The following is a 16,994-nucleotide window of genomic DNA, read 5'->3' on the forward strand; positions in this document are numbered from 1 at the left end:
AATTATCATGACATTTGATTAATCCCCTTATTAATTAATACTGTTTCATCCTTACTTAATTGCCCACTTGATTAATCTTATGACATTTGTTGCTTTCACTTTAATTATCTTTTGGATTCTTTGGTTTTGGATTTTCTTAAGGACCCAGATTACCTAATCCCATTCTATGCTCTTGATTTTACTCTCTGTGTGACTGTGCCTTTTGGGATTGGACCCTCTTTCTGTCAATTATATTATTAATTTGGGTAATATTCGTGATTTTTTATGATTACCCATTTTACTTTACTTAGGATTCTTGCCTTTTCTGTTGAAATTGCCTTTATTTGGTGTGAAGTTTTAGGTTTTTTGTTATGATAATCATGATATATTATGGTAATCAACCACAAAGTATTTACCTTTTGGCTCAAAGATGGAATTTTTTGTTGTTGAGGTTGAGGGACTAGGCCACTAGGGTTGGGTGAAGAGGGAAATTCTGTTCCAGTTTTGGTTAATTTGTGCACCGAAATTTTTGGAAGATCATGTTTCTGATATTTCTTCTCTTGGTTTTTTTGATTAATTCCGGTACTTTTACGACCCATTTGATTGTCGGTATTGAATAGTGAAAATGGTAATGAAAAATTAGTATAATTCTTGATAGGTAAATTTCTTGTGAAGTTTAATGATTATGTTTGTTGTACTTCAATCGTCTTATTTTCTTCACAAAGTTTATTACGATGCATTACTATTTAGAGATATGGTATTAGCCGCTGATGGAAGATTGTGAACAAAAACACATTTTTGACGAAAGTTTCATTTCAATGGGAATGTCATGGTATATTTGATGAAAATTTAGTAATTTATTTCCGTTATCACCATTCAGTATCAACAACCCAACGAACCGTTAAAATTAGAACCAATGTGAAACATGATGAGCTCTTTTTTACTAATATATGAGTTTGTTGTAGATTTAAATATTTTTTCATTAGTATATTAAGCTAGCATACGGGGAACGAATTTTCCGTAATATTAATCTAGATTTTTGGGACGAAGTTTCATAAATGGCATTCAGTGGGAAGTTTTCGGTTTCTCGTATCTAAGAGTAGAACCAAGGTCCAAAAACATTCTTGTCCCTCTATCCAAATTTGATGTCATAAGTGGGGGTATCATAATTTGAACTAGTTAAACTAGCAAATACAAAATCACATTACTTTAATGCCATTAAACTTGAAGGAGGGGTTGAATGTGCATGGCTAGGTGACCACTAAATTAGTGGAGGTGTTTTTTTGCATGGGGGTTATGATTAAGGAAGTAAGTTGGATATGTTGTTTCTTTCATGCATATATGGAGGTTAAAAAGACGCAAACTTTAGAACTACTTTTTTGAAGTTATAACTGTAGTGTTATGATCAATGATCATAGGATTCACCCAATTTGTGAAAGGTTTTATGAAGCAAGCACTTCATGCTCAAGATGTAGAAATCTTCTTTGCGCTTTTGATGCTATAGTTTCCTCTCCGTGCACCCCACTATACTTTATCTTCTAGCTGAATACCTATTTCGCGTAGACATAGTTAAATAGTACTTCTATCGGTTTTTGGGTTATTATAGCTTTTTATTAGTATGTGATTACATTTCTCTACCTATTGTTTTTGTACACAGAAACCTTATATGCATATATCTGTAAGAAATGGGCGTGAGAACTCGAAAATGTATACAATTTAATTAGTTTAGCCTCCGAAAAGTATATCGTCTTTAGGCTATCTATGGACAGGTCACATCTACAAGTTAGATTTCTGGCATAGAATATTGTAAGTTGGAGTTACAGTTGCAGAAAATGGTCGATCTAGTTGTTTAATGCTAAGTCGCCTTTTGTTCTTACTAGGCTCTCTGTATTAGTCTATTTGCAAGATTCTGCGCACAAACTATGCTTTTTGGAATGTCTTCTTGTTGTTTCTATATTGATGCATGAGCTTAGTATTTGAGGAAAGTTTTGCATACTACTATTCTTGTGTTATAGTAGTTGCTAATTTTAAGTTATAGCCTTTGCCGACTTGGGATTCTAGCCATTTGCACGCCCGTATGTTAGAAGGGTGAAATAGTTGAAATATAAATTATGCATCTTGACAAACGATTTAATGGTAGGAAAACAATTCTAAATGCTTTCTGGTTGATGCCCTTAAGTTAAGAAATAAATTCATGTATAGTTTAAAGTACACATCTACTTCTTTGTTTGTGAATCAAAGATATGATGTTGGTTTTACTAAAGTTTCCGAATAAAATCTGTGATGTTTGAAGTACATATTATCGATTCTCACGATGTATTTTCGTTTTCCGTGAATATACAGTGTCAGTGTACATAATGGTGCTGATGAGTGATTTATCTGTGATGCTTCCGTGATGAATTTCCCGTTTTCATAGTAGAAAACTAGCAAGATGCATGCTGATCTCGTGAATTATTCTCATAGCATCATTGCACTAGTTTACAATCTTTACATCATTTTCTACGATATTTTCTACAAATAACTAATAACTAATCAGACACATAGATGCTCAAACATTCATGAAATCACATAAATCACAAAACACTGGCTTTCACCATCTAAAATTCATGCCTTATTTTTCTCCGCGCGAGTGGCATCACCAGATCGGGTGATTAGTGTCTTGTTACCTTTTAAGATCTTTCGTGTTCTCTGAACGCCATCTAAACTTTTCGATATTGGCTGAAATCCAAATAAGTTTCTCTAACATCTTCCATTTCTTTTGCCGGTTTTTCTTGTAGAATCATCAAGTCCAGGATTCCCACCAGTGGGAACTAGTACTTGTCGGGTCAAAGAGATTTCCGGCATCAAGATTGCACCATTTCGCTGGCGGTATGTATGAGCCATCTATACTATCACTTATTTTGAGAAGTTCGAGTTCTTCGTGCCCCAAATAGGCCATATTTCCACTTTTATCGTCGTCTGAATAAAGTGCCCCTTGGTGGTCCATTTCATCCTGTAAGCTGCTTGATGTTACTTTTATTTCTGCAGAAATTTCTCCATTTCCTCTGCTTATATCTCGGCTGTTGGGCACAAATCCCTTGTCACTGTCTCTGTCGTGCGATTTCCCTAAAAGGCTACGTAGTTCCTGCAACTGTTGATAATTACACGAAAACTATTACTCTATAGTCTATAAATAGAAAAAGATGGAGAGTAGAAGGATAAATACCTGTTCTTGCAACGATTCTCGCTCTTTCTTGATAGTTTCTAGTCGGGTTTTTAGATTCTCGTAGTTAGCTTTCAATACTCGGTAGTTCTTTTCGATTTCCTTTGATTTCCACCTAGCTCTCTTGTTCTGAAACCAAATAGCCACCTGTCGTGGCTGCAGCCCAAGCTCACGAGCCACTTGCACCTTCTTTCTTGGCTCGAGTTTTGTTTCCGATTCAAAAATAGTCTCGAGGGATTTAACTTGCTCGTCCGTAAATCTCCGCTTGTTCTTGCTCTTCCTCTTCTTCATAGTCGGTAGCTCTTCTTCGGGACTTAAGGACTCGATATCAGCTTCTGTTGCTTCCGGGGAGAGTTCTCCGTGCATCATCATCATCATCATTTTTTCTTTTCGGTTTTAATTAGTGAAAACAACTACACTTAAGAAGTACTTATTATTATGAATTGAATATGTTTTAGAGTGTTGCATAAGAGGACATGTTTGGAGATATATAGTCAGCCATGGAAAAAGTATTATTATGGTCACTTTCATGTTAATAGGAAGGTTTTAATGATGGCTTATCTAAAGCCAATGGGACCAGTTATCGTAGGAAACTTTCTTACTCATGTGTGGAGTATATGTACATATCTTTTTCATCTTTTTGCTTCTATCAGCTGTATTTACTTTTGAATACGCTCAACGGCTAATATGGTTGCAGGTAATTTTTGCTCGATTTTTTGCAGACTCACCATCGGATGGCTTTGTTTTTGTGAGACGACTTCATTTGAGTATTGGACTATGCGCACCCTTTTTTACCTCGTCGATGAAAGTGCATGCATCTTCGATTGTGGAAAGTGAAAATTTTAGGTATGTGAATTCATTTTTACTAGTCATGGACAAAGTTGAACTTTATGTTTTTCCTTTCGAGATATGTGATATTGTGACTGCGTGTTCATAACGTGATTTTGAAGGGATTTGGTATGCCATAAGACACGCAACCGTGTAAACTTTATCTATTATTTTATTATGTTTTGTATCGTGTCTCGTTGTCAGAGCCATACCACAATTGGAGAGGATAGAAATTTAAACAAGCTTCGGAAAACTACGCTATAGAGTAGAGACTCAAAAAAATTACTACGGTTTAAATTATAAATTTTTACGGGGAAACATTTATATATGTGGGTAGGGACCCACAAAAAAAGGGGTCCTAAGCGGTCGATTATTGTGTAGACGTCACTAAGACCTCGCTGCTCGTTTTCTATAATCTTGTGATATACTAGTGAATGGTTTTTGACTCGATGATAGGGTCGAAAAAGAGAGGACATATGATTGAAACCCCATCTACAAATAGGTTTCGGTTAGAATATAAAGTTGTTGAACTTTTCAATTCCCGCACTATTTTTAGCTTTAGATTGCATGTTACCCCGACTTTTCTTGTTATGATCTTGAATATCTTGCAACTTCGATACAAAATTGCATTTTGTAATGTGTGCTTGTACTTAGCATCGTGTTTTTGTACTCAAGTTAGCAAGTCGTTTTCGTGTTGTTAACATTAAGAGGTGCAATATAGACTGTAGAGAAGCTTTTTGATCTGGTTACTATTATGAAAAGCTAACAAAAGGTGGGTGGTCCTGGTTTGATGAATTCATTGTATCATTATTTGGCTGCTGATGAACCGAGACGAGACGAGATAGCGAAACAAGCAATCCTTCTGCTACATAACACATTGGCTGTCTTTGTGGGTCATTTGTAGTGTGGTCATAGTTTTTCTTTACTTCCACATATTTGTGTTCTAACTAAATGTACTGCCTATTCGGGTGGTTAATTGAATGGTGTTAGGGTAGGCGCATACTTGAACTCTAAACTTTGCGGTTTGAGTTTCAGTTTGGATTCTAGTTTTGTTTTAATAATATTGAATTGGGATTTTACGGTGAAACTAAAAGAGTTTTACAAATTCTTGTATGAGACGGTCCCATAGTGAGACTATCTCTATTAGGCTGATCTATGTGTATATTAGTCGATTAATCTCTAAGCTCGTTTTGGATTTACCTTTGACTCTAGATCAATCTCGGAAAAGTTTAGCTTAAGGTAAGCTTTGATTGAACCGATCCCTAGGGCTTGTCTAGTCCAAGGGCTTATCTTATGTGTGAAGTTTGCTTCTAATACTTGGTAATGCTTCTAATTACCCTGTTTTTTTTACAAGTTAGTTTCTAATTTCAATCACCACCATCACCTTAGAAATGAGTACGAGCAAGAATTTATAAATCAAAATCCATTATATTTCTAATCCTGTGTTTTGAGTTAATAATTTTTCGTTAAAGTTTTAGAAATTATGTGTTTTTTTTTTCTCGAAAAGTTAATTTTATAAAATAAAAAAGTTGATGATGAGGAAAAGATTAAAATTCACAACCCGTTGGATTGATCTTAACCCGATTCAATCATAAACAACCAAATTTAAAAGTGATTGTATTGATATTCACTTGACTCGAAATCAACTCGATAATAATTTGATAGATCTAATCGAGATCATTATAGCCCCATAAAAGAATTCGAATATTTTGTTAGGTGATAGTTACAAACACAACCTCACGCTTATGTAGGATAAGGATCCTCTTTGTGTATACATAAATATATATAAGAAAATTCAATATAACTAGTTTTGTATTTTTGAGCATGGTTTTTGAAAATCAGTATGATAGCTAAATTATTATTTATATTACGAAGAACATAAAAAGTAAAAGCAATAAACAAAATTGAATTAAATTTAAAATTAATTAATAAAACATATTTCATTAATAAATAATAGAATATCATATGACATATTACGTGATTTTAACCATCAACTTAAACCTTTGACTGAGTTGGTTCTTTAGCGCCACATATGAAGAAATCTATTACATCTCTCGTATGAGGAGACTTGACAAAGTATATACTTTATCATTGAGTTTTAACCATCAATTTAAGTTTTTAGTCGAATTGACCGTTTGACAATTAATTCTGAGTTTGCTAGAATTTTTGGGCTACATTACTTTCCACCATTGCTGGCAAAACTTGTCGAGAATCTTTTTCATTTTTGGTACGTAGCTTCATCATGTTGTGGCTGGATTTGAGCAAAGGTTGATGATGGTCCACAAGTTTTGCCATCCACTTGATCTCTTGATCTTGAATACCAAATAATCTAAGGGTCATTCCTTCCAAAATTACGAGAATGACGTGGCGTTATCATCTATCACTACTAGATCGATATTTGTATTCCCTGCGTTTCTTAGAGATTGCTAACACTAATAATTATCTCAAGTACTACTAAATTGGGGTCGATTAAAAGTGAGAAAATGAGAAAAAATGTGTGGAATAAGAATAAAAGAAATTGGTCGAATACTACCTAAAATAAAACGTTGTAAAGTTAAAGGATCAAATTAAAATGAAAAGTGTGACGATTTCCTATGTACTTTATGGTAAGATGATCCGTCATTATTAACTAGATTTAACATAACTTGTATCAGAAATAATAACGTTTCGTTTTAGCTAAATGACAATCTTGTGATGAGTTGGTGTTTTTTTTTTTTTTTTTTTTTTTTTTTTTTTTTTTTTTAATTGAAATCAATTTGTTATGTGCATTTTGAATGAACAAGTATTATTTTGGGCCCTTTGGTTTTGAGACATATTTTTTAAGATATTCATTGTAGTTGCCATTTTGCTATTGTGGTTGTTTATAATTTGTTAAGTTGTTTTTGTTATACATAATCACTCCTTTTTGTTGTCTTCCCAATAATCTAATCATTTAGGTAAATACTACTGCGTTCTTTTGAATTTGCATATTATATAATATTTTATAATAATTTGCGAATTATACCTTTAAAGTTTAACATTTTTGCGAATTATAGTCTTATTGTTTATTTTTTATGAATTATAGTCATCAAAATATCAATGTTTATAGATCCAGGCCAAAAACACAGTACTTCGATCACTTAACCTAAAATTTCGACCATCTTTATGGTCGAAATTCTACGTTTTGACATGAACCTATAAACTTTGATGATTTGGTGATTGTAATTCGCAAATTATAAATTTTTTTGATAAAATGGAGCAAATTTAAAGGAATTCAAATGGACACAATGAGTAGGATGTTAGAAAAATCATTTTGTTCAACTTTTGTTGAAGTTTAATTTGTTACGAGAAAGTCTATACATTTTGTTTGGTTCCATAACTTGTTCGAAGTCAAGTTCGGTTCTAGATGGAATAATGTTTTGAGTATTGAATTATTTTCATACAAAAAATCATATTTTCAAACTTTTTTTTCAATAGTAAAAGCACGTTATATGATTATTTTCTTTTTAAAGTACCTCAATTTGACGATATTTATAAAAGGGATTACATGCGTCTTTATAGTATTCTTCCTCTACTCGTTTGAGTTTTTTTAAAAAAATAATATTTTCTCTCATAATATATCATCATCAGCAGCAAACTCAATTCAAAGAGACAATAGTATTTATCTATTTAGATTTTAGAATTACCATACTAGTTATTATGAGTCAAGCCTTTTTTTTCTCGTGAAATATTAGTGCTTTCTCTGTTATGAAATATTTATTATATTAGACTTATTAGACTTATTTTCTAAGTTTACTTTATATGTTATGGCTAATCTGTAAGAAGAAATATAGTCAAGTAAAATATTATTGAATTGTTTAATGATATATTTTCATAATATTAAATTTTTATATGTATTATTATTTTAAAATATAAATGATTAAAATTAAGTGGGGAAGTGTTTAAGATATTAGTATGTTTGAATGCATGTTTGAAACATTGAATGTTTTGGACAAATTAAGGTGGAGGTGACCAAGTGGAAACTAACATCATTTGGCTTTAGTACTTATTTTGCAGATAAGAACTCAAATGGGATAAATATAGAATAATTAGAGAAAAAAAGGATAAACAAGTGGCTTTATGAAAGTGAAATGTCTATCATTTTCGCCTAATAACACCAAAATATACTAGAGATAAAGATTAATAAAGGGGTTAAGTCTTTGATGTTCTTTGTAATTATCATTTCTTTTCTTTGTTATTTTGACAGGGTAATGATGATTTTTAAGATAAATTTTTTATTTTTAGAAATTTACATTTAACAGAGAATTTAGAGTTTGTCTGTCTAGATTAAGGTTTGAATCATCGATTGAAGACTATAATTATTATATTGTGTAACATTTATAATATAACTCATTGTAATGCTTATCGGGTTAGTTTAGTATACATGTAGAAAATGATTGCTCAATCAATTTTTTACTTTTAATTTGAATTCTCCCATGTTTTTGACAAACTTTGACTTTAGTGCAACTATTGTAAAAAACTAAGCTTACAAATTGGATTAATTTGACTGAATTACTTGATGATACTTATTTTTTTTACTATTTTTATTTTTGTTTGCTTAATCTTAAATTTTTTAAGCATGGCGTAGTTTTAGAGAAGAAAAGAGCTTAGAAAGAAGGATAATGAAAATCGAACTCAAAATCATATTCAAGGAAAGTAGTATGTACTTTAATTCTCAGTTGACTTCAGGTATCTAGCTTTTAAAAACTCGTATTTTAAGTATCTAAGTCATAAATTTGATGCAACTAAAATCCAAACAAGGTTTTAGTATAAATTTAATGTATTTGACTTAATTAGAAACTTTAATTGGCATCAATTGAGAGAATAAAACGACATGTTTGTTGTTTAAGCTAAAAAATTAAGTTAGCAATTATGACAAGTACTATTTGATTACATCATAGTTGGTGAGGGACCAGTTCTCTTGGAGTTGCCCAAAGGACTAATACACCAATTCTCTAACTTTTATTTTTAGTTCTGCCAAAAATTAGAAAATTGTAAGTCGTCTCATTTTGATTAGGCCATTAAATTCATCTTTTTCTTTGTTTTTATTATGTGGAAAATATATGATTTTTTGTTACTAGTATCAATTAAAATGAAAATTTTATTACCTAAAGTCAAAGCAATTGCAAATTCTTAAGAAGAGATGACAAATCATCTAGGATCAACTCTCACCAATTTTTAAGGGTATGTTTTTATTGACAGTAAATATTTAAAAGGAAAAAAAAAAATTAAATTATATAAATAAAGGTAGGTAAAGGTGAATTTAAAATGGAGGATGAAAGATAAAGAATATAGTAATTTGTTTGGATTGAGTTGGTTGCTTGGGATGGATGAAAAAAAGTAAAAAGATACTATTTTTCCTTTATTTGAGGATAAATATATACCCGACTTCACTTTGGAGAAATGTTTACTTCAACAAGATCAACTGACATAGTGACATCATGAGGAACACGGTACAGAGAAGATGATGGTAATGAAGAAACAAATCTTTTTTTTTCTTTGATGAAGTTGTGATAATAATTTTGTCAGAAATTTGCCAAATCAACCTAAATTTATTCCGACTAATTATTTTCTCCTTTAAAATATTCTAAGTACGATTCTCCATCATTTTAATCCACCCTATTCTTGCCTCATCTCCAATGAAATAGTAAACAAAGACTGAAAATAAAAGACTTGTGACAAGTTACTCATTTGAGCACCATATTGCTGGTTTGAGCAATTTTGAATTTACCGATAATTTAAGTTATCTAAAGTTATAAATTAATGGTTTGTTTTCAAATAATGTTATTATTTAAAAAAAAAAATCTTACTAAAAGTCAGACTTTTGTTTTTCCAAAAATTCTAGAGTGGAGGTGTAGGGAAATCACTAAGACTTGACTAGTGCAACTTAAGGTTATGCATATTATATTTGTGGTATTTTTTGAAAGACCTGTTTAATTAGATGGCATCGAAGTAAGAAAATTATATGCTAAATTTTGTGTAAAATGTGCTATTTAGAATATATATATATATATATATATATATATATATATATATATATATATATATATATATATATATATATATATATATATATATATATATATATGAGAACTGTCTCATAGACTTACAACAGATTATATTTTGAGTTTATCTTCCTTGTCATTCTTATGCAATTTAAGAATAATTATATGTAAGAGTTTATGTCTTCGTTTAGAATTATATTATTCCTACAATTTAATATGTAAAAAAATATTTTATACAACAAAATTTATATGCCTAAGGAAATGAAAATAATTACAAGAAAATTTTAGGTAACCAACTATTACCCTTTTTGGTATACGCCTAAGTTAATGAAAATAATTAAAAGAAAATTTTTGGTGTGTGTGCGCGGGCGGGCGGGGGGAAGTCCAGTGCGTGCAAACCTTGTTATTTTTTGGCAAAAACGTGTTACTTTTCAACCATAAAAATCAAGAAAAAAAATAATAACATGATTTTGCCAAAAAATAACAAGGTTCACAAGGTTCACAATTAAGCACAATTACTCCTCTCTCTCTTTCTATATATATATATATATATATATATATATATATATATATATATATATATATATATATATATATATATATATATATATATATATATATATATATATATATATATCTAAAGGATCAAATAAGAAGGATTTTAAAATGAAAAGGATGAGAAAGATTTTGTTAGTCACTATATATGCAAAATAAGATACTATGTTTTAAATTAAGAACATTTTTCAAATTTTTAACATAGTATCTTTTCTGTGTAAGATAGTGACTTTACAATTAAATGTTTTTGGTTCGATTGTGACTATAGATTTTTTAATTTTTACTCAAATCAAAGGTGTAGAATGTTTCTTATCCTTCTCAATTTAAACACCCTTCTTATTGGATCCCTTTCATATATATATATATATATATATATATATATATATATATATATATATATATATATATATATATAATTTAGTTTCACAAAACTTCCTATCTTGGTCAAAATTTGGAACAACACTGAGAAGATGTAGGAGAAGCAAGGGAAATGGCAATAGTTAATTTAGCTTCATAAGCTCCACAAACTGAGAAATAAAATCGTCGCTTAATTTAAGATTATAGAGTTTCCATCCTTTTTTATCATTAGAATATCCAACAAACCTACATTTCTACTTAAATACTTAAGTAATTTCAGTTCAGGGTGAAAATACATCAAATTTATATGTCGTGTTAGTATTCTGATATCTAATTTTTTGATAAGAGATGATAATCGAGTTTTCTTCACCAAAAAATCGAGCGTATGCAAATTAATTGTTGGATTTGATTTTTCTACGATCATATAAGTTTAAAAGAGAAGGTTTAAATCTTATAATATATAATTATTTTCTAGGATTTTTAAAATTAGTTTATTGATAAAAAAATCTTCAATTAATAAATTAATTTAAAATTTTAAAACTTGGCTCTACTTGTCATTGAAGGAATATTTATATTAATAATCATGATTCATGGGAAAAACTTGTTTTCCCAAGGGTTTGGGCCATATGGTGATGAAGTTTCTCGTTTTTGGTGGTAAATGATAAGATAGAGAGATCCATTGAGACTTTTAAGATAAGAAAAGTACTACCAACTAAAGTGAATTTTCTTTAATAATAAAAGACAAGTTAGGCATAAAGAAAAGCTTTGTGTACTCCCTTCAATTTTCAATTTATGTCTTCATCATTTTAATATGTGGACAAATATTATACTTTGTCTGTCCAAGTCCTACTGAATATGTTGTCAATTTTTGAAAGGGATCTACTTTTTTCCTTATAATTATATTTCATATATAATTTAATGAAAATTCTTATCTTAGTGAAAATATAGAGTTGATGTAAGATCAAATAAGAATACAATTTTAAATTAAAATAATAAGATGAATTTTCTCTATATAAGGTAACGGTTATTGTAGTATAAAATAAAAACATTATTCAAAAGTATCTTGTTTTTATATGTTTTTCATAAATAGAATTTATAAATATATATATATATGAAAAAAAAAGATGCTTAACATGATGTATTTAATTAAGTCAATAAAATATCTTCTTCATAAAAGAAAGTTGAGGGATTTATTTTTTTGGTTTCTTTACGGCCGTTAGTTCAAAAGTTGAAAATTTGAATATAATATAGTTTGAACCAAATGAGAGTAAAATATGAAGATGACTTTCAAGAATTAAAGTCGCATTAGTATTCTATGTAGGAGTTGTTGGTTTAGAAGTATCATTTACATTACCTTCATCAAAGAGTGAGATTGAGTTGTTGAACAATCAATTTATGATAAGACATTTTATAAAAGATTAATTGTTCAAACCCCAATTTTAACCATCAACAAAGGTTTAGATGGTAGACATGAAGAGCGGACGTTGTTTTGAGAGAGAAATTATACTACCAACATCCTAATGTTGGTCTTGTACACAACAAGATTCATACGAGAACAGAGTTGATTGCATACAAACCATGCAAATGGATTATGAGAATGTAAAATTATTGTTATTTAATTGAATTGAAATTACATCCTAATAATAATACCAAACTTTTTTAAAAGTTGCATGAAAATCCAATATACATATACAATATACTAATGAACAAACAATATATATATGATTACTAAGTTTTTATTTAAATAATTTATAAGCCATGATTGGCACGAGGATCTATCTAATAATACACTTAATAATTTGAGATGATAAAAATAAAGTTTATATATTATCTATAAATAATTATAAGAAAATATTCTAATATACACAAGATTATCAATATATGAGCAAGATTTATCGTGATTGATTTGTTGATCCTTCTCTCTCTTTATCCATTTCAGTTCAAATGTCTCATTTATTTTTTGTGCATCTGCCAATGTAAGAATTTAATCTTTAATATATCTAATTATTAATAATTAAATACACCTTATGTTAAGATGAATCAAATAAGATCTCATTTGACTATGTTTTAATTTATAGATTAAAAATAAATTACTAATTAAAAGTGGTTGATAAATAATACTCAAAAAGCAAATGGGATGTTTGAAAAGAAACGCAGGGAGTTTATATATATATATATATATATATATATATATATATATATATATATATATATATACACACACACACACACATACATATGCATATACATATACATATGCATATATATATACATACATACATATATATATATACATACATACATATACATATACATACATATACATATATATATATACATATAAATATATAGATATATACATATAAATACATATACATATACATATATATATATATATATATATATATATATATATATATATATATATATATATATATATATACATATATATATATATATATATATATATTTATACATATATAAATATATACATATATATATATATATATACATATATATATATATATATATATATATATATATATATATTTATACATATATACATATATACATATATACATATATATATATATATATATATATATATATATATATATATATATATATACATATATATATATATATATATATATATATATATATATATATATATATATATATATATATATATTTATATATATATACATATATACATATTTCTTCTGGTGGAGGTTAATCTGTTTGTGTTCCTTCTTCGTGTTTGCTGGAAGCCTGGAACTGATGTTCATTGTTTTTTTTTTCATTTTTATCGTTTTTTTTTGATTTTTTTGATTTTTCTGTTTGTGTAAACAGTTTACTCCATTTTTCTTTATGTTTTTTGTATTTCTTCTGGTGGAGGTTAATCTGTTTGTGTTCCTTCTTCGTGTTTGCTGGAAGCCTGGAACTGATGTTCATTGTTTTTTTTTTTCATTTTTCTGTTTCATTTTTATCGTTTTTTTTTATTTTTTTGATTTTTCTGTTTGTGTTATGTAAATGTTTACTCCATTTTTCTTTATGTTTTGCAAGATTCATATGTTCTAAGCTTGTTGCTTCATCGGATTCATATGTTCTGTTTGTGTTATGTTGCTTTTGATAATCTTTTGGATTCATAAGTGTTTTTTGTATTTCTTCTGGAGGAGGTTAATCTGTTTGTGTCACTAGTGGAAAAAACATCATTTGCTGCGGTTTTTTTGCCATTATTTACTGCGGTTTTGGCCCCCAGCAATTGTGATAGCAGCAAATGTCCTTTTTTAAATGATGCGGTTCAAAACCGCAGCAAATAAGGGCATTATTTGCTGCAGTTATGGGCAAAAACCGCAGCAAATAAGAGGGGTTATTTGCTGCGGTCATGGGTAAAACCGCAGCAAATAACCCCCCTTATTTGCTGCGGTCATGGCCTAACCGCAGCAAATACTCTATTTTTTTTTTCTTTTTTCGTTTTATACTCATAATAATCCAATAATATTGTTATTTTACCATATCAAAAGCAGTAATTACAAACTGTGCTAAAGAAATGCTAAAGAGTGAAAAGGAGATTAGAAGAGTAAAAATGTATTCTCATTTATTCAATCAAGAAAATATAATCTGAATGTACAAAAGATTATACTGGCTATATCATTAAGCTGCTGTCCTTGAGCTTCCACAAGTGCAGCCATATCCAAAACTTGCTCGACTTGTTGAGAGATTCAAGCTTGGTTTTAATGACCTTGGCTCGCTTCAAAACTTGCTCCACATCGGTATCCATTAATGCTCGTGTTTCTTTTACTGCCTTTGCATTTGTCGCAACCTTGCATTGTTCATTCGATTCTTGGAGACTTTTGTAGAGCTTTTCTACCTCGGCCATGATTTTCTTGATAACATCCACCTCTTCGAAGAACTTGTCGAGGTTTGGTGTAGTCTGATTATTCCCTGCTTCCAAATCATCATGGTGTTTTTCTTTGAGGTCATTGGTTGCACATCAATATTTTTTGTTTCCAAGCCACTACTATACATCTATTCAAAGCATTTCAAACAAAAACCCAATCTGATTGACTCAATCAAGTGATCATTTTTTATTTATTGATAAGAAAAGGAAAACAAGTAACTATGTAAACGACAATCTTTGCTTAGAAAAACATATTATCGATAATCTTGTTGTCATTGTCGTATGAGCACAGTATTGCGAATCATAAGTCATTAAATAACATGAAAGAATCCAAAATAAAATGAATCAATTAAAGATCCAAAACTTAAAACAAAAATAAGGTAATTAATGATATAGAAATTGCAACAGAATTGATGCATTGAACTTGAGCATAAAAATTGCACAATAAAGAGAGGATGATTCTTGATTTTGTCAAGTTGTTGCACAATTAACACCCAAATTATAAGCAATTAAGAGAAAATCTCACTTCCCAAACCACATTCTATATTGGGAGAGACAAAAGGGAGTATTGAAATCAAATTCAATGTAATACAAAAAGCAATTATTCAGTTGCAACTTATAAGACACAAGGCAATTACAATTCCAACAAAAATGCCAATTGCATTGATGAATTGAATCATGAAATACAAAAATGTAGAGAAATCAGGTCATTTAGTGAGCATCCACAACAAGAATCATCATACAAATCGATTATGAGAACGCCTCCACAACAAGAATCATCATCCACAACAAGAATCAGGTCATTTAGGGCAAATCCGATACCAAGAGCCTCCACCACAGAGAACGCCTTGGACCCCTGCATAGTTCGCATTGTACCAGCCCATACATAAGAAATGCTCAAACAATTAGGATGATCAATCATTTCTACACCCTTATGAAAATCTACAAGCTATAGAGGATGATCTCAATCTCAAGCATCCAAATTCCTAAGAGATTGTGAAATCCTTCATGAACATCATCACAAGCAATACCAAATACATGTTCATTTTGATTCTATCGAGTGGTTTTAATAGGCTAAATTAATCGACAAATCATGTACAAAATTACAAAGCATTGAATGGAATAACGGCTAGAACAACCAAGAATGAAACCCATGATTAGTATTAATTGATATCAATCATCAATGAATTTTGGAAGAAAAACTCAATTTCAAAGCAACAAATACAAATGAAATTGCATGATTTAGGGTGTGGAACAAGCCTGGAGTTCAAATACAAATACAAATACATGGAAAAGCCTGGAGTTCAATTTTATCTCTAGAATTGAAAAATACACTACAAAATTCAACCAAAATACCAAAAACAAATTTCTGAATAACAAGCCCTAAACACGAACTCAAATATCAAACAATGAAATGGAAATAAAGTAAACAATAATTCATCGATAAAACAACAAGCAATCAATTAAACATAAGGAGTTAAATAGGCAAAAATACTTGATTTCTTCAGAGTTAAGTGGATTTCTTCAGCAAATAAAATCACAAACCCTAAGTACAAACAATAATCCATCAATAAACAAACAACACACCAAAAAGCCAAATTCAACGACAAAAATATCATCAAAAAGCAAAAGTAAAACAAACCAGAGCAATTGCTGCGAGAATGTGAATGAACGAAGGACAATGGAACGAAGGGTTTTTGCGTTCGAAATCTGGAATGGAACGAAGGAGAATGAAGGAATTACTGTTGTTCGTTTGTGCGTTTGAAGTTAATGAACGAAGGAGCGAGAATGGAACGAAGGTTTGTGCGTCTGGAACGGAATGAAGGAATGAAGAAGAGAACAAAAGCTTAAGGGAAGGCGAGAGAGTACAGAAGCTTAAGGGTTTTATATTCTGAACCCTATTTGCTGCGGTCAACAAAACAAACCGGAGCAATTGATGAAGAACAGGTTTTATATTATTTGTTATTTGCTGCGGGTGGTGAAGAACTGGAGCAATTGCAAGGTGCACATGTGTATTTGCTGCGGTCGAGGCACAAAACGACAGCATTTAAGGGTTCTTTTTTTTTCCTAATTCTTTTTTCTAGTTATTGCTGCGTATATACAAAAACCGCAGCAAATGATAAGCAGCAAATACGTTTTTTTCCAC

At 29.8% G+C, this 16,994-nt stretch overlaps 2 protein-coding genes across 3 annotated transcripts in view; one reads left to right on the plus strand and one right to left on the minus strand.

Moving 5' to 3' along the window:
* Positions 1–1,940: 1,940 nt before the first annotated feature.
* LOC130802483 (homeobox-leucine zipper protein ATHB-12-like) lies at positions 1,941–5,448 on the minus strand. Its single transcript, XM_057666505.1, has 2 exons — positions 3,185–5,448; positions 1,941–3,109 (listed from the first exon to the last, which is right to left on the minus strand). Exons 1-2 carry the CDS (start codon positions 3,560–3,562, stop codon positions 2,762–2,764), a joined length of 726 nt encoding a protein of 241 aa, XP_057522488.1. The 5' UTR covers positions 3,563–5,448; the 3' UTR covers positions 1,941–2,761.
* The window catches only part of LOC130802490 (uncharacterized), a 13,910-nt gene continuing 688 nt past the window's right edge, over positions 3,773–16,994 (plus strand). For both annotated transcript variants that reach the window (XR_009039775.1, XM_057666510.1), the window contains exon 1: positions 3,773–4,027. Coding sequence is in view for 1 of the 2 variants with exons in the window: in XM_057666510.1 (XP_057522493.1) it covers positions 3,786–4,027 (242 nt within the window). In the remaining variant the exon portion in view is untranslated. The remainder of the gene's footprint in view (positions 4,028–16,994) is intronic.

Source organism: Amaranthus tricolor, chromosome 2 (genome assembly GCF_026212465.1).
Source record: "Amaranthus tricolor cultivar Red isolate AtriRed21 chromosome 2, ASM2621246v1, whole genome shotgun sequence".
Classification (NCBI taxonomy): domain Eukaryota; kingdom Viridiplantae; phylum Streptophyta; class Magnoliopsida; order Caryophyllales; family Amaranthaceae; genus Amaranthus; species Amaranthus tricolor.

Excerpts from the sequence above, each read along its gene's own strand:
- LOC130802483 (XM_057666505.1), bottom strand. The coding sequence starts at position 3,562 with ATGATGATGATGATGATGCACGGAGAACTCTCCCCGGAAGCAACAGAA. Across the intron at positions 3,110-3,184 it reads GAGAATCGTTGCAAGAACAG|TTGCAGGAACTACGTAGCCT; the intron begins GTATTTATCCTT and ends AATTATCAACAG.